General features: G+C 42.8%; 1 protein-coding gene across 1 annotated transcript in view; it reads right to left on the reverse strand.

Annotated features, from left to right (window-relative positions):
• The window catches only part of LAMB4 (laminin subunit beta 4), a 143,671-nt gene that overhangs the window by 38,197 nt on the left and 80,262 nt on the right, over positions 1-25,212 (reverse strand). Inside the window, 13 exon segments of the mRNA XM_060108856.1 lie at positions 2,367-2,469; positions 2,471-2,572; positions 3,418-3,463; positions 3,466-3,558; positions 3,561-3,632; positions 5,835-6,001; positions 6,445-6,492; positions 6,494-6,653; positions 8,097-8,240; positions 9,763-9,940; positions 15,654-15,777; positions 16,571-16,680; positions 19,788-19,982. Coding sequence (XP_059964839.1) covers positions 2,367-2,469; positions 2,471-2,572; positions 3,418-3,463; positions 3,466-3,558; positions 3,561-3,632; positions 5,835-6,001; positions 6,445-6,492; positions 6,494-6,653; positions 8,097-8,240; positions 9,763-9,940; positions 15,654-15,777; positions 16,571-16,680; positions 19,788-19,982 — 1,542 coding nt within the window.

Genomic DNA, 25,212 nt, shown 5'->3' on the forward strand with positions numbered 1-25,212 from the left:
TGTGAGGAGTGAAGTGGAGCATATAAAAGAGGCATGGTCCTCTAGTGCCCAGATCTTGGTTTCTAATACCATTCTCCAATAAAAGGAACCAGCCCTCCTTAAAGAAATGGCTGATTCTAGGACAGGGCAGGAAATACACACGATGAGCTTAGAGCATCTTGCAGCGCAGAAAGTAAGGAAGTACTTAAAAACAAACAAACAAACAATAATATGTCAAATGCATACAGAAGCCAACTGAAAGAGCTCCCCATGACCAAAGCTGGAAAAACTTGAATAACAAAATTAAGTAGTACTGGATTATAACTCAAAACATAGTACAAATATCCTGAGTCCACTGATATTAAAAAATGGTTGAGGGACTTCCCTGGTGGCGCAGTGGTTAAGAATCCACCTGCCAATGCAGGGGACATGGGTTCGATCCCTGGTCCAGGAAGATCCCACATGCCGTGGAGCAACTAAGCCCATGTGCCACAACTACTGAGCCTGCGCTCTAGAGCCCGCGAGCCACAACTACTGAGCCCCCGCGCCACAACTACTGAAGCCCACACGCCTAGAGCCCGAGCTCCACAGCAAGAGAAGCCACTGCAAAGAGAAGCCCGCGCACCACAAAGAAGAGTAGCCACCACTCATGGCAACTAGAGAAAGCCCACACGCAGCAGTGAAGACCCAAAGCAGCCAAAAATAAATAAATAAGTTTATTTTTAAAAAATGATTGAAAAAATGAAGAAATGGGGGACAACAGACAAAACTCCAGTGCAGAAGAATTCCAAATAATTTATGGAGATACTCTGCCCTCAAAGAGACCGAGCATAACTATCCATTCCTTAAATGTGGACTGTGTTTAGTGACTTCCCCCCAAGGAGTACAGTATGGAAAGGAGAAGGGTTGCTTCACAGCAGACAAATGACACACACTGCTTCAGCCAGGTGATCAAGATTCAGGTCAACAGTGATCAGTCGTGTAAATGGTATGTACCCTTGATGTGCTGTGATGAGAATAGCGCTTTACCTCTGTGGTCTTCTTCTCAAAACCCATAATCCAAGTCTCATCGTGAGGAAAACATCAGATAAATTTGAATTGAGGGACATTTTACAAAATACTCCTCAAAACTGTTAAGGTCACCAAAAATAAGGAAAGTCTAAGAAACTGTCACACCCAAGAGGAACTTGAGGAATCGTGATGACTAAAGGTAATGTGGCATACTGGATGAGGTCTTGGAACAGAAAAAGGATATTAGGTAAAAAGCTAAGGACATCTGAATAAATTATGGACACTAGTTAATGATAATGTATCAACACTGGTTCATTAGGGACAAATGTTCCACACTAATGTAAGCATGAATAACAGAGGAAACTGGGTGTGGGGTACCTCTCTTCTCTATGTTCACAACTTTTCTGTAAACCTAAGTCTATTCTAATATAAACATTTATGAAGGGAAAAAAGGCCATTGTGTGCATTTGTGTGGGTATGGGTTGGAGCAGGGAGCGTTGGAGAGAGAAAGAACACGAGAAGGGAAAACACACTCAACATATAAGAACTACCTTCAAAAGTCTACTTGTACAAAATTTGGCCTTTGAATAAGTTGAACAGTGGAGCTGAAAGTGGAGGTGAGCCATACTTATTAGTCAGGAAGATTCCAGCTTCTGAAATGAGCATTTTGATTCCAATTAAACCCTAATCCCTGTATTGTGGATTGGACTCTAAAATTTCTTGTCATTGTTTTATCCTTCTTCCTGCATCTCTACTAATATAAAAGTGTTTCAAAGAATACATTTATTAAGCCAAAAAAGCCTATTCATGACATTGTTTTCTCCATAAATAATGTTAATATTCTTTTTAAAAAATTTCATGCTCATTGTTTTATTGACTGAAAATCACATGTGCAGTTAACTGGTGTTAACTATATATTAAACATAAAGATTTGCTCATAGGCTGCATTCTTTAGAAACAATTGCTGCTGCTGCTCTGGTAACTATAAGTTAAATAAGATAAATTAAATAAGAAGACATCTTATTTAACCATATGTAAAGCAACTGGTGAGCTGCAGGGAATAACAGCTTGATTTTTTTAAATGGCACTATGGATTCTGAAAGAATCCGTTAACTTTCATTCTGATTCATAATCAATTCCGATTAATGATGGATTCCCAGGGGCTTGCCTATGCTTATACATATGAAACAGTGAAAGAGAGGGTGGTCTGTGTTTCACTCCCTGATAAATGCAGACTCTATCCCCATATAAGTCCAATCCTATCTAAAAACACCGATTAACAGCAGTATGTAAAGAAAACATTCTTTACATATTTAGAAAGCATGTCTCCCCATCACACCTCACTCTGACACCACAGGAAACTGAAAGTCTCTTGCCTGGTCACAGTGTCTATTGAGTGAGGTCCAGGGGTCACAATCACATGGTTGACATCCTCTGCCGGGGATGACATTCCAGCATCCATCAGCACAATGGCCACACTGTGACGTTGGGCATACAAGGGCATGTGCCAGTGTCAGGGTCACAGAGGCAAGCTCCTCCACTAGGGGGACACTCAGATGGACTCATGCCAGAAGGATGACAGAGCCGTCGTTGGCGAGTAAATCCGTGATAACACTGGCATCAACAACCCCTGCAAACAACTTTCTAGAGTGGAGGCATCGTTTCTTTAAAAGGTTCAAGGAAGAAACACCTTACAACAGAACAGAATTTATCAAGGAATCTAAGTAGGTTGAACCCATTCAACTGTTTTTGATCTCCCCAAAATGCAATTTCCTATGGTTCTACCTACTACTACATTCCAAGAGCTCACAATTAGGATAAATGAAAGTCTCACTTTTTCCTCACACCACTCACCAAAGTTCCACTTATGTCAACAATCCAGAAACAAATTGACTTGGGTGAACTGAAATAATTAAAATATCTCCTAAAAATGAGGAGTATATTCCTCCTCTTTCTTTATCATGGAATTAAACCCTTGTCCTCTTCTACATAAGTGATTCTCCTATTTATACATGAAAGTCACTCGATGAGCTGGTTACAAGGCAGATTCCTGGGCCTGGCTCCCAGAGATTCAATTCTGTGGGTCTGAGGCACAGCCCAGGGATCTGCCTATTTGATACCACACCCCCCCATCCCCAGGCGGCTCTGGTACAGTGCATGGTAGTTCACACTCTGAGAAACAAGGCTCCGAAACCACTAAGGCACGTGTTGAAGAAAACAGTCACAAAAGGCAAACTAATAACACCAGTGAGTACTCTGTAGCTGCATGTGCACTGCACCTCTTTCTGCTGCTGAGCTCAGGACATCAGCCCATCACTCCGTGGGCACGGGCACTACTGACCTAACAGAAATAAGTACGGGAGTTGCCACCACAGTTATGAGCTGCCACATCCTGCCCCCCCGCCCCGCCCCCCAGGGAGCTTTGCAGACTTCCTCCTACAGGTCTGACTGAGGGCCAAAGTAACCTGGCCTGCAGCTGGCAGCTGGGGCCTTGAGTGTTGTGCAGACATTTAAGGCCCTCCCCCGTGACTGGGCTGCAGGACTCTGGATCAGTTACATCAATGTGCTGTTGCAGGCACAAGGTCGGCAGGATGCTCCCAAATTTCTTGGATTTCCATAGAAACCAGCAGAGCATTCTCCACCCTGCACACCAGAAAGAAGGGGAGAGGAAAAGGGAATGAGACGAGGGGTGTGTGTGTGTGTGTGTGCATGCGTGCGCTTGGGGAGGGATATGGAGAGTGATGTGGATAATTGGACTCCTCTGGGGATAATGAGAGGTCACACATTTGGGATGAATAAGGAAAAGTGTTCTAAATTAAAATAAAACATTCATTTAAATTTATTATCCATTCAGAGAATAAAAAAGATTATCTGGATTTTAAAAGTCCTTGGTGAAGAATGGACTCTTTCTTAAAAAACTACAGACTTGAGTGTGCAGGATTCCTGGGTCATCATAGAACCAGGATCACCCAAAAATGCCTCCAGACCCAAAGCTAATCTCAGCCCCTGTTTTCTGAGATGGGGGGGCACCCCAACTCTCATCTGGTCCTAGAGGTGAAACAGCAGCAGCCTGAGATAATGTACCTGGAAGTGAAGACGGGTGAGTAATTGTCTTGATGTGTGGGGTCCTCAAGGGTTTTTTTTTTTTTTTTTCCGTACGTGGGCCTCTCACGGCTGTGGCCTCTCCCGTTGCGGAGCACAGGCTCCAGACGCGCAGGCTCCGCGGCCATGGCTCACGGGCCCAGCCGCTCCGCAGCATGTGGGATCTTCCCGGACCGGGCCACAAACCCGGGTCCCCTGAATCGGCAGGCGGACTCCCAACCACCGCGCCACCAGGGAAGCCCCCTTGAGGGTATTTTTGTACTAACCTTTATTAAGACACCTTGAGGGTGTCTCCATTAAGGTTGATGGGGAAGCCATTCCCATCTCCCCTACACTCTACTCTTTCAATCACGGGGCAACTGCCATTGTTTAGGTGCCCAAATCATGGGTCCAACTTCCATGTTTTGGTTCATTCCATTTAGAAATGGTCTCATAGCCCAACTGTGGTCTCAGTTCATCGACAGATGAATGGATAAAGAAGATGTGGCACATATATACAATGGAATATTACTCAGCCATAAAAAGAAACGAAACTGAGCTATTTGTAATGAGGTGGATAGACCTAGAGTCTGTCATACAGAGTGAAGTAAGTCAGAAAGAGAAAGACAAATGCCGTATGCTAACACATATATATGGAATTTAAGAAAAAAAAATGTCATGAAGAACCTAGAGGTAAAACAGGAATAAAGGCACAGACCTACTTGAGAATGGACTTGAGGATATGGGGAGGGGGAAGGGTAAGCTGTGACAAAGAGAAAGAGAGGCATGGACATATATACAGTACCAAACGTAAGGTAGATAGATAGTGGGAAGCAGCCGCATAGCACAGGGAGATCAGCTCGGTGCTTTGTGACCACCTGGAGGGGTGGGATAGGGAGGGTGGGAGGGAGGGAGACGCAAGAGGGAAGGGATGTGGGAACAGATGTATATGTATGACTGATTCACTTTGTTATAAAGCAGAAACTAATTAAAAAAACAAAAAACAATTGACCAACCAAGCCAGAGTGCACGTGGAGAAGAGGCTATAAGAATTAACTAGAGACACGTGTAACCTTAGAGGTAACAAATAAGAAAAAAAAAATGGCCACGTAATTTATCATGATGTTAATTATCATTGAAGAAAATAATAATGCCATATTTTCTATTATGATTCAATCAAGTAGACTTTATAATTTTTTTCCTTGTTTGCACTACATGTTTACACTCATGCTTAAACTCTTCAAAATAAAATTTTTGACTGAGGGACAGACACAAATATTGAATTAATTTAGGCAGTATCTGTATAATGCCTGAACTGGTGCTTCAAAACATCTGAAAAAATCAGTTATATCTGTGAAATACCAGTCAAATTGATTACTTGGAATTATATAAAGAAAGCATTTGACTGATTAATTCTTAACTTTTAAATTATGTTATGTGTTTATATATACATACATAATTTAATCACACATGTATCTTAATTAATGAGCCATTATTTTATTTAAAAAAATTAATTTGATTTGAACTCATTTGGTCAGTTTTCTAGAACATTATTTAAAAACAATTAGAGGTCAAATGATTTTTTGTCATTGGTTTTGAATCATTCAAATTCTTTATTCAGTAAAGTAGCAATTTACCAAATTGTGTCTTCTTACCATTAACTTATATCCTGTACAACGCATTGGTCCAAGGCAGATAAACTATGAGCATGTTATCATTTTTTAGATAGCAATGTGGGATAAGAAAAAAAAATCATGAACTATACTGCATACCTGCATAACGTTGAAGACAATTGCAGATTACATCTGAGCTCCAAGGATTCTGATAACAGGAATGGGCAAAATACTGATTGCTTGAGGGAACATCTGGACACGGGCAAGGAAGGCAGGACTGTCCTGAAGAAGGATTTCCATAGTAACCATCGATGCATCTGTCAAGGCAATTTTTTACTAAAATGTTACCAGGAAAAGCTCACATTAGCCAATGTGGATTTGTTATGCTTTAGGACAGTGCAACTCTCAAAATTCAATATTTTTAGAAGATGCTCATTTGCTCTGTAAAAGGGTTTTTTTGCTTCATATTGAAAGGTCCATGGCTTAGTCATTAAACTCAATATAAAAGCACCTAATTTACATGCACATTTTAGGAATATAAAAAGCAAGGTGCCAGGCAAATGCCTGTTACTGATTTACTTAGACACTGCTTGGCTCATAACAAGATTTTGAAGGCTGATAAACTGATGCTCTATCTTCCTTGCCCATAGTCATTACTCTACACTTAAATACTGTTGATTCTCTACTCAATGGTCCTTCAGATAATGTTGTGAAATCAGAACAAAAGAACAAAAAATAAGAGTGCATATGAATTCCATACCTTTCACAGTTTCTCCAAGTTGTAAAACCTCCACAACTGAAGCATGACAGTGAACCCATTACAAAGGCAGGGGCGGCAGTTAGGAAATCCAAAATAGCCCTCCAGGCACCGATCACAATAGCAGCCAGCTACCTCTCCATGGCAGGGGCACCGTCCTGTTACTTGGTCACATACAGTGTTCTCTGAGCCTTGAGGGTGGCCGTGACATGCTGGATAAAGCAAAGAGAAGCCTGTTGGGGTCAGGGTGGGGGGCAGTGGTGTGCTGGTGAAAGAGTCACAGTTCTGATTTCACAATCTCTAATTCACCGTATCAACCCTATCAAGGTGGATAAACTGAGACTATACAGTGCTTAGAATAGAGCCTGGCATGTACAGAGAACCAGGTAAAAATATTTGTTAAATAAGAATGCACTGATTCAATCAACAGAATGTTGTGGACAACTGTTTTTTTTTTTTGAGGTATAACTGATATACGACATTATATTAGTTTCAAGTGTACCACATAATGATTCAATATTTGTATATATTGCAAAATGGTCACCACTGTAAGTCTAGTTAACATCCATCACCATAATTACAATTTTTTTCTTCTGATGAGAACTTTTAAAATCTATTCTCTTAGCAACTTTCAAATATACAACACAGTATTATTAACTATAATAGCCATGCTGTACATTACATCCCCATGACTTATTTATTCTATAACTGGCAGTTTGTACTTTTTGACCCCCTTCACTCATTTCGCTCACCATCCCCCACCCCTTGCTACTGGCAAACACCAGTCTATTGGTGCTCCATACCTATGGGCTTGCTTTTTTGTTTTTTGTTCATTTTAGATTCCACATATAAGTGAGATTATCCAGTATTTGTCTTTTTCTGACTTATTCATTTAGTATACTGCACTCAAGCCTTACCCATGTTGTTGCAAATGGCAATATCCTCTTCGTTTTTATGGCTGAATAGTACTCCACTGCATGTATATACCACATTTTCTGTAATCATTCACCTGTTGGTGGAAACTTAGATTGTTTCCATATCTTGGCTATTGTAAATAATGCTGCAATGAACATGACAGTGCAAATATCTTTTCGTGTTCGTGTTTTCCTTTTCTTCAGAAAAATATTCAGAAGCAAAATTGCTGGATCATATGGTAGTTCTTTTAAATTTTTTGAGGAACCTCCATACTGTTTTCCATAATGGCTCCACCAATTTACATTCCCACCAACAGTGTAGGAGGGTCCCCTTTTCTCCACATCCCAATCTCATTGTTTTAGCCTTTCCAGCCACTGGGCTTATGCACCAGATGTTAAAGCTGGGTTTACACAGCCAACTCCATGGTGTCCTCACATCCCCCCTGGACTACCATCTATCTGATACAAACTGAAAACCCCCTGAAGCATGGACCATGTATTTTTTATCATCACTCATGTTTCCCAATAGAGCTCTGTACACAGTCAGTGCCCACTGAATGGAAGAATAAAGTATAGCGGAAAAGCTTTCAGTACATTTTATCTACATAGACGAGACAATCTGAATAATGAAGCCAAATTCCTAATCCCTCCCCTTTTCAACTCCCCACATTGATTTTCCTGCCTTTAAAACTCCAAGGTTGAGAACACGTGTGTTTCCCCCATCTGGCTTTTGCTACATACAGTGACAGCTGTGATGCCCCAAACTGTAGCTTCCTGTTGAGCACGTGTCACAGCAGCGGCCGGTCACACGAGGCTTACACTGGCACTGGCCTTCCAGTCAGCTGCACTTGGGTCCCACTGAGCCCTGTGGGTGACAGTTGCAGGCTGTAGGGAACAAAACAAGTTAGAGGCAAAGGAAGTGACAGAGAAGCACTCCGTCCTATTAGTGGCTCTAGTTCATGTCTTTCTCATTTGTTACCTCTAATCCTTAACTCCCTCATCTGTTAACTGGGGAAAATATATGGTATACCTCCTGGGATTATAAGGATTAAAGACAATCATGCCTGTGAAGTACTTAGAATAGTGTTTGGCACTTGTAAGTGCTCAATAAACACTACTTAACAAACATCACTTGGCAATGAATGTTACTTAACAAGCTATTGAAAAGCTTAAAATAAATTGCTTCAATCATTAATTGTTCCAATGTAATTATTATTTCTTCAATTCCTGATGATCCGTGTTGGTGCTGGATTATACCTTTCATTTCCCTTGTTCCATATCTTTCATGAGATTGCAGGCAACCCAAAAGTCAGAGTCCTGCATGGAGAAAGCATCTGTCTGGAACTTGGGAAGCCCAGACTCTCATGGTGGCTGTCATGCTACAGCAGTGATTCTCAACTAGGGGGAGATTTTTACCCCTAGGGGACATATGACAAAGTTTTGGGACATTTTTGGATGTCACAACTGAGGGGAGGGTGCTACTCGTATCAGGTGGGTAGAGGGTAGGGTTGGTGCTAAACATCCTACCATGCACAGGACAGCAACCCCTCCCCAATGAACTATTATCCAGCCCTAAATTTTAAAAGTGCTGAGAGTGAGAAACCCACTCTATAGCTTAGCGAAATGGCAAGTTACCTAATGTTTTGGACCCAACAGTCTCATTTATTAAATGAAGGTTTAGGGATGAAAGAAGTTGTTTAAAGTTCATTCCAGGATTCCAAAGAAATATTTTAGGACCATTGTTCCAGGTATCTGGCATCCCTAAGCGACTGCCAGGCTCCTCTTTTATACACTTCTTGTACTGCAAGTTATGATTCCAACATGTGGACAGACTGCTCTGTGTACCTAATCATCGGGCAGTTGGTATCTACATTGGCTGGTAGGAGTAGATACTAAAATACATTAGATCATTTCACTCATGTTCCTAAAAGCCTTTGCACAGATAGCGGCAATTCGGTAGAGCCCGTTAGACAGATACTCAGGGACTTCCCTGGTGGCGCAGTGGTTAAGAATCAACCTGCCAGTGCAGGGACACTGGTTCGATCCCTGGTCCGGGAAGATCCCACATGCCGTGGAGCAACTAAGCCCATGTGCCACAACTACTGAGCCCACGTGTTGCAACTACTGAGGCCCACACGCCCTAGAACCCATGCACTGCAACTAGTGAGCCTGCAAGCCACAACTACTGAAGCCCGCAGGCCTAGAGCCCATGCTCTGCAACAACAGAAGTCACCACCATGAGAAGCCCGCGCACCGCAACGAAGAGTAGCCCCCGCTCGCCGCCAACTAGAGAAAGCCCGCTCGCAGCAACGAAGACCCAACACAGCTAAGTAAATAAATACATACATACATACATGCATACTAAGGCAATTTCTATTTAAATAAAAAATACCAAACAGATACTCACCCACGGCCCCGTTGTGCAGCCAGGCAGACAAACTGGCTATAAGCCTTTCACATGCTCCAGGGAGCACCTGAGGTCCCACTGCAGAGGCAATTTCAACACAGTTGTGCAGGTGATATTCATCTAAATCCTGCTTGCTGCAGAAATTCTCCAATGAGTTGATTTGGGGAATAAGGCCAACCTTTTGAAATAATGAGAAAAGAACACTTACGTTCAAAACTGTCCCCTATTCAAGATTCCAGTTATTAAAAAAAAAAAATAGATCTGTGAGAATCGTGGTTGAAAAGAGACTCAATTCCATCCTTTCAATTGCTTACAACTGAAGATTTCAAGATTTTCAATTTATTTAAGAAATCTTTAAATATTTACATTTATTGACTTATGGCAAAGAAAATAAGGTTTTATCTTTTTATTACTATATTTTTTACTTGTTAATCAATTTGTCTTAGATTTGAAAGAGTTTTAACGAGGCTACTTGTGATAGATTAAGAAATTATGGCTTACACATAGCACAGGGAGATCAGCTCGGTGCTTTGTGACCCCCTAGAGGGGTGGGATAGGGAGGGTGGGAGGGAGACGCAAGAGGGAGGAGATATGGGGATATATGTATATGTACAGATGATTTACTTTGTTATAAAGCAGAAACTAACACACCACTGTAAAGCAATTATACTCCAATAAAGAAAGAAATTATGGCTTAAACGTTGCATTCTGTAGTATTACTGTGGAACTCTAAAACTCTCCTTTAGAAAGTCTTACCTTTTTCAATTACTTATGAACAGTGCTGTTCTACATCAAACTATCTGCCTCTTGGAGATTCACAGTACAGATTAACACATCAAACCTTTGAGAAGTACTGCAAGAAAGACACTGTTGTTACTGAAGTATAGTTGATTTACAATGTGTTAGTTTCAGGTGTACAGCCCAGTGATTCAGTTTCCATTCTGCTACCCCCAACCTCTCAGCTCAGTGGTTCCCAATATGAGAGGTACCCACCCCCAGGGAGCATTTTAGAAATTCCAAGGGGTGTTTTTGGTTGTCATGGCTACTAGGTGAGGCGTGTTACTGGCATTTAGTGGGTGGGGATCAGACATGCCAGACATTCTCACAACAAGGAAAATCATCATGTCTCCGACAGCTTTTGAATATTTCACTGAACATCCATGAAGGAGGATTCCGTGCTTATAATGATGAGTTGAAAACCTTACTCTGTGTTTTTAAAACACGTTAAACATGTTTACAACACACCGGCTTGCATGGCTATCTCATATGTAGTGAATCTACGTGTTTGAGCATCTCTGTACTTCAGTATGGCTCCCGGTGTGTTCATGTCGGTGCACGTATGTATTGAAGTACATATTATTTCTTCCTAAATTACTTCCCTTTTATTGTGTTTGCACATAACATTGATATTATTTGGAAGTTACGTGTGCAGGTAGGCTCTAATGCCTGTGAATTTCATTGCAGGGTAGGAAAGAGCGTTACAAAGTATCAATATTTGTAATAAAAAGGGAAGGTGGGGGCCTGCTAGACTTCTGAGATGGCCCACACTGTCTGTGGAGTGTGTTTCACCCAGGGCCGCTCTCACTTTCCAAGACGACTCCATGCCCTGGGGCTGCTCTTGCCTTTTGAGATGGATGGCCTCCTGTCTATGGAATGTGTACCTCTCTAAATAACTCTACTTCTAACCAATCACTTTGTCTCTCACTACATTCTTTCCGCAAAGAGACATGAAGAACCTGAGCTTCAGCAAGTCCTGAGACCAGGCGTGCGATCTCAATTACAAGAGAGTGGGTTCAAGGGGGGAGGGGAAAAAAAAAAAAAAAGGAAGGCTGTGTCAGATGACATTGAGAGCCACACCAAATGACCTCTCACAGTTTCCAGTATCTGTCACACTGTGTTGTCATTTCCTGTGTAACTGCCTGCATCTCCCCTTTAGAGCATCAGCCCCGGTGGGGCAGGCAAGGTGTTGGTCTCGTTAACCCTGTGCCTGCCCAAGTGGTTAATTTACAGTAAATACTTATTAAAAATTGTGCAGTAAAGAAGTATACATACATTCCTAGTATTGTATCTTTGATACTAAAGTGACTCTGCATTCTCCAAACACAAACCAAGCAGGGTGACGTGTAGAAGGAAGCCAGATGGGCTAGGCTTGGTGGTGAGGGCAGGCGACCAAGGACAAATTGTTTACAGTTCTTGGTCTCAGCCGGTTTAGAGTTGGCCATTCCTGGCACCAAGAAGATACAGCAGTTGACAAGAGTCCCTGTCTATCAGCGATAGGATTTTGTAATGCCATGACTCACTTCTCCTAGAAACTTTTAAGGGCTTTATGTTTACCAAGTGTCGTCCAACCCATGGTTTAAAAGAAGAATGGCAGTTTTATGTCCTAGAATGTATAGTTTATGTTTGACTCTCAGCACATTTTTTGGGGCACACATATCATGTAATCAGGGCGACTGAAAAAAAAAAAACCCAACCATCTCACTATGCCTGCCAAACAAAAGATATTTGTGCAGAAGGTTGAATAAAGCTTTCCTCTGGTCTTCTTGGTAATGCATCTCAGTCTCAGATGCAAATGTTAATCTGGCTGCAGAGAAGAATGAACTTTGAAAGGGTCAATTCCAAACAATCGAGTATCTTCCCAAAGCAGCAAAATTGCTTTAGTCTGGAATCATAAAATGCGTAACGACTTTCTCCTACTGCCATCCTGGGTCACGGACTCTAGGGGACACTGCAGGTGCCCTGCCTGGATCTTCCCATCCACCAGCTGCTGTGGCACTGGTTGCTAAAAGCTCACAGCTGTCCCCTTCTCCAGAAAATTGGACCTAGCCACTGTGTCCAGGAGTGAGTGCGCTCTCTGGGGGGTAGGGAGCCTGTAGCTGATGATGACCTGGGCACACAAGGCCCCACCCCTTCGCCTCCAGGTGGAACCAACCCTGTGGTGCAATTCATGCTCCAGGGCCCCGTGGAGACCACATCCTTGCCGGGCTCCTTCCCCTGTCCTTCCCAGTCCCCTCACCCCTCTTCCCTCACAAGCATGCCCTCAATAAACCAGGCCAACCTGATTCCCTGCTTGTAGGAAATCTGACCTAAAATGGGGAGTAAGGGCCTCTTCTGGGATTTTGGACAGTTTGCCAAGATCGGGTTGCTCTCTTAATTTTTATTTTGGTTTCAGGGTTTTCATGGCTATATATAAGGAGAACGATTGCTTGATATTTGACTAAATGAACATATTTTAAGTTCATTTCAAATTATCCATTTATACTCTGCATCAAACATCATTGCAATGATTTTGTTTACATGCCTGTCTTCTGTGTCAGGCTGAGGACGCTTTGAGGGCAAGAACCAGATTTTACCCCCAATCCCCAGGAACCAGCACAGTGCCTGGCCCACATACCCTCAGAGGAGGGGTGATGAATGGACAGTTTTGGATGGATGCATTTAACACAGCATCCAGTGATTATCTTTGGAATTTACAAAGTTTAGAAATATTTAGGACATGGATTTAAAAGAGGAGTACTTGGCTCTCATAAATTTGAGATTCATGACTGTTAAGATTACAATAATAACATCCCTTGGTGATTAGGAATCCTTATTTTCTTCCTTTCCCTTTCTTTACTCTGCCTGGGTTTAGCTTTTTTTCCTGAATTAAACCTGTCGGATTTGAGTCTCTTTCTTTGTAACTCACACGTTGGTCATGAGCACAGTTCTATTTAAAGCTCCTCGGTAGAGAATATGAATTATATGGATAGGGAAATCATGATAGTTTACATTTCCCATTCAAGAGTTGGTTTCTACTTTCCACTTCAATTCTATTGAATTTCAGAGGAACAATGAATAATTTTTAGTATGTATCATGTAATGTTTTAGGGCAATATTTGGGACATATTTATATGATATTCAAATTTAACTGGGTACCCTGTATCTTTCTTTCCTCCCTCCCTCCCTCCCTCTCTCTCCTTCCTTCCTTTCCTATATCTTGCAACCTCACCTTTGGTAAAATAATCTTAAAACAATGGCTTTTCTTCATGTTATAAAAGCTGAACTTATTGAATAAAATCTAAGATATACCTGCCTCATACTAAATGCTATAGTAGATGATGAAATTAAAAAGTTCTAGGGTATAAATTAAAAAGGTTCAATAGTTAAAAATTGAACTTTAGGGCTTCCCTGGTGGCGCAGTGGTTGAGAGTCCACCTGCCGATGCAGGGGACACGGGTCCGTGCCCCGGTCCGGGAAGATCCCACATGCCGCGGAGCGGCTAGGCCCGTGAAGCCATGGCCGCTGAGCCTGCGCATCCGGAGCCTGTGCTCCGCAACGGGAGAGGCCACGGCAGTGAGAGGCCCACGTACCGCAAAAAAAAAAAAAAAAAAAAAAAAAAAAAAAAAAAAAAAAAATTGAACTTTAAAGACACAATACACAAAATGTGGATAGAGTTAATTAAATCAGGGGTTGACAAACTTCCTATAAAAGGCCAGAGAATAAATATTTTGGGCTTTGCGGTCATAAGGTCTCTTGCAAATATTCAACGGTATCTTTGTAGCTTGAAAGCAGTGTAGATAATATGTAAATGAATGGGCATGGCTGTGTTCCAATAAAACTTCATAGGGCCATAGTTTGCTAATTAAATCACAATATTAGAAGATTGTTACAAACGTTTAAAAATGCAATTTTAACAAAGCAATTCCATTTTATCCACAAAAGTACTTTTAAAAAGTCCCACACAATTCTCTACAATTCTGCTAAAGGTGGAATGAAACTGGCACTTTCATGCATTATTGATCATCCTGAAAATTAATTGACATATAAATTAATTAATACCTTCCAGAAATTAATATGACACATTATTTCAAGAACCATAAAACCCTGGGTAAAGTAGGACTGTATTTTCAAATGTTTAAAAAATATACCAGCTACTCAGAATAAAAATAGAAGCAACTTAAATGACCACAAGTAGGGGAATAGATAAGTAAATTAAGTAAATTTATTCAGTGTCCAAACTCTGCCAAGGGACAGGCCCGGGCCTGAAGTTGTGCACAGAGTGAGAGTTTGGAAGGAATGCCTGTGGCCCAAATTTGTGAGCCACAACTACTGAGCCTGCGAGCCACAACTACTGAAACCCACGCGCCTAGAGCCCGTGCTCTGCAACAAGAGAAGCCACCACAATGAGAAGCCCACGCACCGCAACGAAGAGTAGCCCCCGCTCGCCGCAACTAGAGAAAGCCCGCGCGCAGCAACAAAGACCCAACACAGCCAAAAATAAATAAATAAATGAATTTTAAAAAAAGAAGCCACTTAAAGAAATACTATGCATGCTTCCTAAGAATGGCAAGATTACATAAGCATAATAAGAAAACACTTATGATATAACAGGAAGTGACAAAAATCCATGTACAATCTTGTCTAAGCACTCTGATTACAATGATATGAAAGCATAATATGCAAAAAATGGGAACTTGTAAGCTGATAATAATTAATGATTGGTGGAATTTCTCTCCAGACTTTCTGCAGAGCCAGTGCACAGCAGTGGCTCCAGGCAGGGATGCGTGAATCAAGGCTTCTGACTCTGATCTCTCACGCCTCATTCACTAGCTTTGTGACTCTGTGCCTCAGTTCTGTTGTCCGTAAAATGGGAATAATGACAGTACTTCCCTCCTAGAGTAGTTGTGAAGTCTAACTAACAGAATATGGAAAACACTTCAAACCGTGGCTGGCACATACTATTCTGGATGATTTGCCATTGTTATTAGATGACCTTTATATAGAGTAGGTGATTTTTTATAATGAAACAAATACTTTTCTATTTCTGATGAAACACTTCAAAGTACAAGCCTATTTTTAGAATTAGAATGGAGCTCATTTCAGCAGGAAGCACCCCCAAGGGTCTGTTATACTTACAGAATCAATTCAATGTGTGAATGAGCCTGGAATCCTCCTTCCAAAGGCTGGGAAAAATAGACATCTATGGAATATTGTACATCTGGTTCTAAACAGATGGGTGTGGGAAGCAGCACGATTCTGTATTAAGAGAAGTAAAGCAAAAATTCAGTGACAAAAGTACAGTTATATAAGCTAAGCAGCCATCGTATTTGGTGTGTTTCACGTGTGCCGTGAAGTGGGTGCCACTGTGGGATGGAGACCGGGTTGAGGTCCAGACCAGCTCAGGTGCATTGTGTGGACAGTCAGTTCACACTCAGATGCTCTGTGGCTCTTCCGTAGGGTTGTGCTAAACAGCAAAGCTTTGGAAACTGGCCGTGGTTTGTCAGGACGGCTCTGGGAAAAGGATGGAGCAAAGGTCCTTCATCCCATCTATCAGGCTAATATCAACAGGGTCTCTGTTTTATTCAGCCACAAATCTCCAATGCAAAATTAGTGGCCTCAAAACTAGACTCTCAGCTGTTGAGATAACTCAAGCTGAATACTGTCCTCTCATTCGCGCAGCATTTCATTTTCTCACATCTCCAGGCATCTTGGGAATGGGAAACAAACATTCAAGATCTAGGGTCAGGATATCTGGGCTGGAGGCCTGGTTCTTCTACACATTAGCTATAAGACTCGGGCAAGTCATCAGAGTGTTCTCGTTCTCAATTTCCTACTCATCTGATGAAGACAAAACCTACTTCCTTGAGTTGTTAGCAAGATTCAACGCAGTATGAATGTAAAGCAGAGCATAGCACACAGTAAACACTTAATAAACATTATGTCTCCTTTGATACATCTCTACTCTCACTTAGCTCCTGGATACAAATTCCTGATAGATGAACAACATTCTAAGAAACGTTCAACGTTTGAGGACAGGCCCCCCGCATACCTGGAAGCTGCTGGTAAAGGCTGAGGCTTTGGCTGTGGGGTCTCACGTGCACAGTGCTTGCTCTCTCCAGCCAGGTTAACCATCATCTGGACAGTCCAGTCATCTGCAGACTAGACAGGCATCACATAAGAGCACGTCCCTGCGAGGATGCATGCACCAACATATTCCTAATGGAGAGTGCGTGGGATAAATTTGCAACCCACGGCCCGCTCAGAAAACAGTATTTTGGAGCTGAGAGAAGAGGTTCGCTCTCAGGCTCAACTCTCCAGTGTTTGAATTGTGATCCAGGTAGAAAGAATGTTGTTTCTGGCCATAGATGTAATTCCTGGGTCTAGAAAAACCCTGGCACTCCTGACAGGTCTAATCTTTAACCTCTGTCTCCCAAAGAGTCGATTAAATCATCATGTTCCTGAGTTCCTAATACCATACACAAAAATAAACTGAAAATGGATTAAAGACCTAAATGTAAGGCTAGACACTATAAAACTCTTAGAGGAAAACATAGGAAAAAACACTCTTTGACATAAATCACAGCAAGATCTTTTTGAGCCACCTCCTAGAGTCATGGAAATAAAATAAAAAATGAACAAATGGGACCTAATGAAACTTCAAAGCTTTTGCACAGCAAAGGAAACTGTAAACAAGATGAAAAGACAACCCTCAGAATGAGAGAAAATATTTGCAAATGAAGCAACTGACAAAGGATTAATCTCCAAAGTGTACAAGCAGATCATGTAGCTCCATATCAAAAAAACAAACAACCCAATCCAAAAATGGGCAGAAGACCTAAATAGACATTTCTCCAAAGAAGATATACAGATTGCCAACAAACTCATGAAAGAATGCTCAACATCACTAATCATTAGAGAAATGCAAATAAAAACTACAATGAGGTATCACCTCACACCAGTCAGAAAGGCCATCATCAAAAAATCTACAATAGGGCTTCCCTGGTGGCGCAGTGGTTGAGAATCTGCCTGCTAATGCAGCGGACATGGGTTCGAGCTCTGATCTGGGAAGATCCCACATGCCGCGGAGCGACTAGGCCCATGAGCCACAACTACTGAGCCTGCACGTCTGGAGCCTGTGCTCCACAACAAGAGAGGGCGCGATAGTGAGAGGCCCGAGCACCGTGATGAAGAGTGGCCCCCGCTTGCCACAACTAGAGAAAGCCCTCACACAGAAACGAAGACCCAACACAGCAAAAATAAATTAATTAATTAATAAACTCCTACCCCCAACACCTTCTAAAAAAAAAATCTACAAACAATAAATGCTGGAGAGGGTGTGGAGAAAAGGGAACCCTCCTGAACTCTTGGTGGGAATGTAAATTGATACAGCCACTATGGAGAACAGTATGGAGGTTCCTTAAAAAACTAAAAATAGAACTACCATACAACCCAGCAATCCCACTACTGGGCATATACCCTGAGAAAACCATAATTCAGAAAGAGTCATGTACCACAACGTTCATTGCAGCACTATTTACAATAGCCAGGACATGGAAGCAACCTAAATGCCCATCAACAGATGAATGGATAAAGATGTGGCACATATATACAATGGAATATTACTCAGCCATAAAAAGGAATGAAATTGAGTTATTTTTAATGAGGTGGATGGACCTAGAGTCTGTCATACAGAGTGAAGTAAGTCAGAAAAAGAAAAACAAATACCGTACACCAACGCACATATATGGAATCTAAAAAAACGGTACTGATGAACGTAGTAGCAGGGTAGGAATAAAGACGCAGACGTAGAGAACAGACTTGAGGACATGGGGGGGGAAGGGTAAGCTGGGATGAAGTGAGAGAGTTGCATGGACATATATACACTACCAAATATAAAATAGATAGCTAGTGGGAAGCAGCCGCATAGCACAGGGAGATCAACTCATGCTTTGTGACCACCTTGAGGGGTGGGATAAGGAGGGTGGGAGGGAGGCTCAAGAGGGAGGGGATATGGGGATATATGTATACATATACCTGATTCCCTTTGTTGTACAGCAGAAACTAACACAACTTTGTAAAGCAATTATACTCCAATAAAGATATTTTAAAACAAATCATGTTCCTGGATCACAGAAACAAACAAAAAAATCCTTCACACGAAGATATATTTCTTTCATATTAGTACATATATATTATTTTGTAAGTTTATATTATTATATTATTAGATCTATTTATACATATCTGTATAAATACATACATATATAGAGAGACATACACACACACATATATATAGACAGCGAGAGAGAGAGAGAAAGAGAGTGCATATGCTAATTAGCTAAACTCTGGAAGCCTTACAATCAGGAAAAGCTTTTTAAAGCTGTCAGAGATATGTTCTCTCTATACAAAAATTAAATATATTTATGTGTATATACACATATGTAAAAAAAAAATGACTTTCCTGTCATACTCACCAGGTCAAAGTTCCTTGTAGTCCTTTGCCTTTCATGTGTAAGTGAGAAACTGAGAACTATATCATGTTAAGAGTGTCAAAGCAGATCATCAGCTCTGGTCATACCATAGAAAGTGAGCCCTTCCAGAATATGGTCCCTAGAGAGACTCTGGGGGCTCTGAGGCCACCCCCAGCCATATAAAATATTTTTCAGGGCAGATGGTCTGTGGGGTTTCATATCATCAAAGAAAAGGTTATACAAAGAAAAGGTTAGGAGCCACTGCTCTAGATCAAGTGTTTTTCTAATTTGGTTTCTCTTCCTCTTAGATATTTCTCAAAGGGTGGGGGAAGCCTAGAAAGGTAGCAGGCAAGAGGCGCAGGCTGCTTTTAGCTTTTCTCTCGTTTCCTGGTAAAATCCAAGTGCAAATAAATACCTGTACTGCATCCCTATGAATCTGAATCTCTACACAGGTTTATTACATTTTTAGAAAAAAAAAAGTCCCAGGAGGGCAGGATTTGCGTTATTTTAGTTATTTATTGTCCTTATACAAACATTCCATCACCACTTCCCTAGAACTAGTATCTTAAATCCATAGCCCCAGCTTTAGCTTGTCTCCACAGAATATAGGCGTGTGCATATGGCTGTGTTGCTTTAATATCTTTAGGAAACCCTTTGGTTTATAATGCTCTCCAGATGTTCGACTTTTTGCAAATCCTGTTAAGATGAACGTAGGCAAGATTGGAATGGAAACACTTAGCTCGAGAACGTATTTCAGTCAGCTCGGAACCACCACGGTGGAAGTGGAGGAAAGGATACCTGAGTTTCATAGCGAATGGCAACAGCAAAATCCATGGGAATGGGGATGTTCCCCACAGCAAATCTCAAGCCGGCCCCAGGGAGAATGCTGGAAAATTCAGGTCCCATCCACGTAACAGGCATCCCAGGAACTGGCCCTCGGAGAACGACAGAAACAGCAGGCAGCTGGCCAGAGAGGAATAAACACAACTTTGCCTAGAGTGAAGGGCTGGAAGAGTTCAGGGGGGAAAAACAAAAACAAAAACAAAACCCATGGGTTTCTTGATGTGTATATGATCCATCTGAGTCTTGAACAGATTATCCCAACCAGGATACAGTCCAGAATACAGCGGAGAAAAATGTGCTGAATCTGCAGCTTTGGAACATATGTTACCGTATAGAATAATCACTTGGAAAGCACTGTCACTGGCCAGTGCGTTATGTGCTCCACGTGTCATGTACTGAGTGATTCCACATTGGTGACCTTGGCTTTTCCCAGATCTGACTGTGGAGTTCTGGCTAAAATACGGAGGGCAAGAAAATATTCCCATGCCTACACTTCATGGATTTTGCCTAATTGTGCATGACAATGATAAAACCCACCCAGATTTTTTTTTTTTAGATGTTTCTTCCATGCAAATATGAGAACTGATGTTCTCCCATCTGCTTGGGGGCACCTAAGTACAAAACTGCTCACACACTTGATTGATTAGCAGCCCTGCCGGTCACAATGCTGGATGTCAGCCTGGGGCCATCTGGACCCTATAGATAATACTTCCTTGATGACTTTTGCATCTGCCTCTCGACACTTCCAGCCTCCATTTCTGCCTGTATTGCAGCAACAGCCTCTTGGCTGTTCCCTCCGTGATCTCGCTAGTCCAATACATACCGCACACTGCTGCCAACACGCATTTCAAACGCTTTCTCACTGCCAAGAGCAGCGTGCCCAAATTACTTAGCCTGGAGTTCAAGTTGCTCTGTGATCTACCACAAACTGCTCTTCATCTGACAAACGTTCATTTACTAACAATTCAATCCCCGCCTCTGAATTGGAAATGCGTATACGAATAGGACAGATTCCCAGCCCCAGAGGGTTTTAGAATCTTGAGTGGGAGACAGAAAGGTAAATCAGAAAAGAGACAGAGGTGTTATGTAAACTCATCTTTATGCAACGTTTTTCAAACTTTAAAAAAAGTACTCTGGAATTTGCGACACTGTAGGTACCCCCCCCCACCCTGGGATCCCCCTTTCCTTGGTTGGTATACCCATCTTCCAGTTGCGTGTCTGCGTGTGTGTGGTTTCTAACAGCTCACCATTGCCCCCCTTCTCCGGAGAACTGCCCACTCCTACCCCTGGGGTAGCTCACAACCAAAGACTGCCTGATAGGAGGTTATAAAAGGCTGGCCCTGTCGTCTCAAGGGGCAGGACAAATTTATCTGCAGTTTATGTTTCTGACTTTCTCTGTGGATCAATCCACGTTTTGTTTTACCTGAGACCACCTCTGACTCTTTCCTCTTCTCTGTCATGCTTCCTTCACTCTCTTAAAGAGTTTTCCCGAAGAACACTGCCTTTATAAATTACATGCACCTGAATCCGGTCTTAGGCTCTGTTTCTAGGGCTGCTGACCTGAGACAGTTGGTAGCAGACGGTGTAGACTCTAAGATGCATTCCTGGATGTGGATCATTTACTGTTCGTCTGGCAATGAGGAACCCAGTGGGTAACGTGTTGATGACCCTTGTGTAGCAGCAGAGCCATTGCTGAAACAGTCATCTGTGGCCACCTGGGACAGGATAGAGGGCAAAGGGGAGGCACTGACTTGAGCAAGATTTCTGATACAGGGGAAAGAGTAGTTATAAGGACTGTGGACGTGGGTGGCTATTGTTGCACACCACTGACGCATCTGATGAAAGACGATGGCAGGCTCAGGGCAATCGATCAGCAATGTAGAGTCAAGTGTGAGAATCAGAAGGGCTCCCTGGCAGCATTTAAAGAAGCTCATCTCCTTTAGTGAGAGGGCAGGAAGAGCTAACGACCAGGCACAAGACTTAATTGGAAGAGCTGCGGAACTTCCAGGAAGGCTGAGTGCTCAGCTTGGGTAAGTCACATATGCCCAAGTCAGGCCCTCCCTTCACAGGGAAGCAGGGGGATCTTGAGGCATGGGTGATGCACATGAGAATCGTGAACCTTGAGGTTCTCCTGAGCACTCTTGGACTAGAGAAGTATCCACCCACACTTATTCGAAAATAGAGCCCCCCCAATCCTCGCCCACCTCCATCCCTGCCACATTTGAAGACGAGGCAGACATCTCAAATGATGCAGGTACCTTAAAAGAAAACGTACGCATTCCTGAGGATCTGCCCCTCCTGACCACTTGCCTGATCATTAGGGTCAAGTTGCAGCATGATCTGATGGGAAAGGGCTGGATCTCCCAGAGGGACCTGGTTAACATGAACAAGTAGCAACTGGGAGAGGATGGCTGGGCATGGATTGTGAGGGGTGCCAGAGCAAGGGGATAGAATATGAAATCAGGTAAGGAGAGTTTGTTGGTTTGGGGTCACTGGTGATAAAGGATTGAGCAGCCTGGCAAGGGCCCCGGAGCCCTGCAAGATGCTTGGCGAAAGCTGTGGTCCAGAATAATGAAGCAGAGCTGCCAGAACGGCTGTAGCAGGCTGGGGAGGATGGCTTACAAGGCTCAAAGAACTCGGCGTGCTTGAATGGATGTAAGACGCAAGGCTGGAAAGCCCATCAGCTGACTATGCTCCTTGTCCATTTTTCAAGACAGTGAGGAATGAGCTGGTGAGGGGGCCACCAGCTTCACTGAGCAGCAGAGGATGGGGTACCCTCTGTAGGCTGGTAGCCTAAACCATTACAGAATTGAACTCCTCGGTATCAGTGTGGTGGCCGGGATCGCAGACTATCAAGGGTTGGGGAGCATTTAACCCTCAAGAGCAAGATGGGTATAATTACAACGGTCAGCGAGGTTGGAATAGGAGACAAGGGGGCCTGACCTACAGGAATCTTCTGTGGAGATAACTAATAGAATATGATGCTCCTAGGAGCAAGACAGATGAGCAGTCGACAAAATATTTCTTAATATGTGTAATCCAAAGTGATCAAGTATGAACTGGCAGAGGCTGAGTTCAGCCACCTCAACAGAAAGACATAATCCTTTCCCAAATCTATAGAGCTGAGCAAATTCTCAGACCCAGACCCCAGTGACTGAATGAGAGGCTGGGTCCCAGTGAGGAAAGACTCTTCACCACCACAGCAAGTGTTAATTCTCTACCTTATCTCCCAAAGAGATCTATGTTTATTTACTAATCTATTGGGGAAGCAGAAATGCCTAGATCTTTTGAGGGCTAATGGATACAGGATCTGAGTTGATACTGATAACCATGTACCCAAAGTGCCATCAGGGTCCCCCTGTTAGAACAGGGCATATGAGGGTCAGGTAGTAAATGGAGATCTGACTTAGGTTCTTTTCACACTCAGTTCTCTGGGTTTACTGAACCATTGATTGTTTCCTCTAATTCTTGTATATGTATTGGAATGGACCTACTTAGCAGTTGGCATTGATGTTAGTGCTCCTATAGTAGGAAAGGCCGAGTAAAACCTTGTGAACTGCCCATCCTCCATTGCCCTCCCCACCACCACCAAGCCAAGATAGTAAATAAAAAGCAATATTGCAAATCAGAGGCATTCTCAAAGTGCCACTCTCAAGACTTGGTGGTGGGTCTCATATCATATCTCCATTACAAATTTTATACTAATATAACTAAGTTGTAGCCCCACTTGGCAGCTGTCCTGCTGGAAGGAGTATCATGACCAGAGCTGGTTACCACCACCCTGGTGCATGATACGCAGCTATTGAAATGCAAAATGTGTTTTCTTCCATCTCCATGAGGAAGAAAAAACAGAAGCAATTTGTATTCTCTTGGGATGGGCAGTCGTGTATATTTAGTCTTGCCCCAAGGCTATTAATTCTCCTACTCTCTGTAACAGTATAGCCCAAAAGAATCTGGACCATCCAGATGTTCTACAAAATATGACACTGACTCCCTATACTGAAGGATAGTGACTTGGATCCCTTGGTCTAAGGCAATGTCATGTGGTGTCCCACAGTGAGAATCGGACACTCTATGGCCTTGGTCAGCACCACTCTCTGACAGCTCAAAGAGTGTCTAATTCCCCAATGTGGAAAAACACAACTTCCTCAGCCCAAGGGATCCACTTTACAGTACAAGAAGTGTATCAGTGGTCATGCAACTTTGGGATCCACTGTTCCTACACAAACCATGGCATCCAGAAGATGCTGACCTGAGATGGCAGTGGGATTGGGCCCCTAAAAGATGCATTAGCTTCACTAGCTTGGAAATGACACCCTGTGAGATGGGGCAATTTTCTTCTAGATGTTATTTACTCCTTAAACCAATGGTCTTTATGTGATGCTGTGTCCCCAGCAGGGAAAAAGCATGGGTTTGGGAACCAAGTAGGAGTAGCCAAGCTCATTGTCACTCCCAGTGACCATGAATTTCTTATGTTTGTAGTTAAAACTGGCACTGCGTGCTATAGAGATAAATAGTATAATTCAGGTGAATAATTTAAATTTTTAATATTTCTTTACTTAGAATGACATTAAATAGCACATAAAAATATTTTGACAAGTTGAGAGACTATGGAAGAAAGTAAAAAGCTTTATACTTTACTATCTTCAAGGGCCCTTTCCCTAATTTCTGAATAAGGGGCCCTGCATTTTAATTTTTATTTTGCCCTGGCCCTGCACATGGGTCTGAGCATGCCAGGAGTGAACGTGAGTCTATGCTGTTAGTGTACTGCCTGGTCCCCTTTACTGGGTCACTCTATCTCGCCACCAGCTCCTGGGATTGTTGGTTGCTATGTCTCACCGCTGCTCCCTTCTCTTGAGAATTGCCCTTGGCTGATGTGAGCCACCTCACCTGGGAGGTGATCTGCATCTGCCCTAGCAGCCTACAGCCATGTCTGCCTGACATGAGAAGACAGCCCTAGGGCCTTAATGGGGGACAACTCTGTGGTGCAATTTCTGCTTCACAGCTTCCCCAGGGGAACAGGCAAGGCTAGACTCAGGCAAGGCCTAGATGCCATCCTTGCCTCACTTTCCCCGCTCCCCAGCCTACTGCCCTCCTCCCTGACAGGTTTCTCCTGATGAGTGCTTCCTTAGTAAAACACATGCACCCAGATCTCTGTTGCAATCTCTGATTGTAGGGAATCCGACCTAAGACAGTGACTCAGTGCGCGCACGCACACACACACACATTTATATAAAACTGAAATAAAAGTTTCATAAAAAAATGTTCTTGGGCCTCCCTGGTGGCGCAGTGGTTAAGAGTCCGCCTGCCGATGCAGGGGATACGGGTTTGTGCCCCGGTCTGGGAGGATCCCATATGCCGCGGAGCGGCTGGGCCCGTG

Source organism: Mesoplodon densirostris, chromosome 9 (assembly GCF_025265405.1).
Source record: "Mesoplodon densirostris isolate mMesDen1 chromosome 9, mMesDen1 primary haplotype, whole genome shotgun sequence".
NCBI lineage: Eukaryota > Metazoa > Chordata > Mammalia > Artiodactyla > Ziphiidae > Mesoplodon > Mesoplodon densirostris.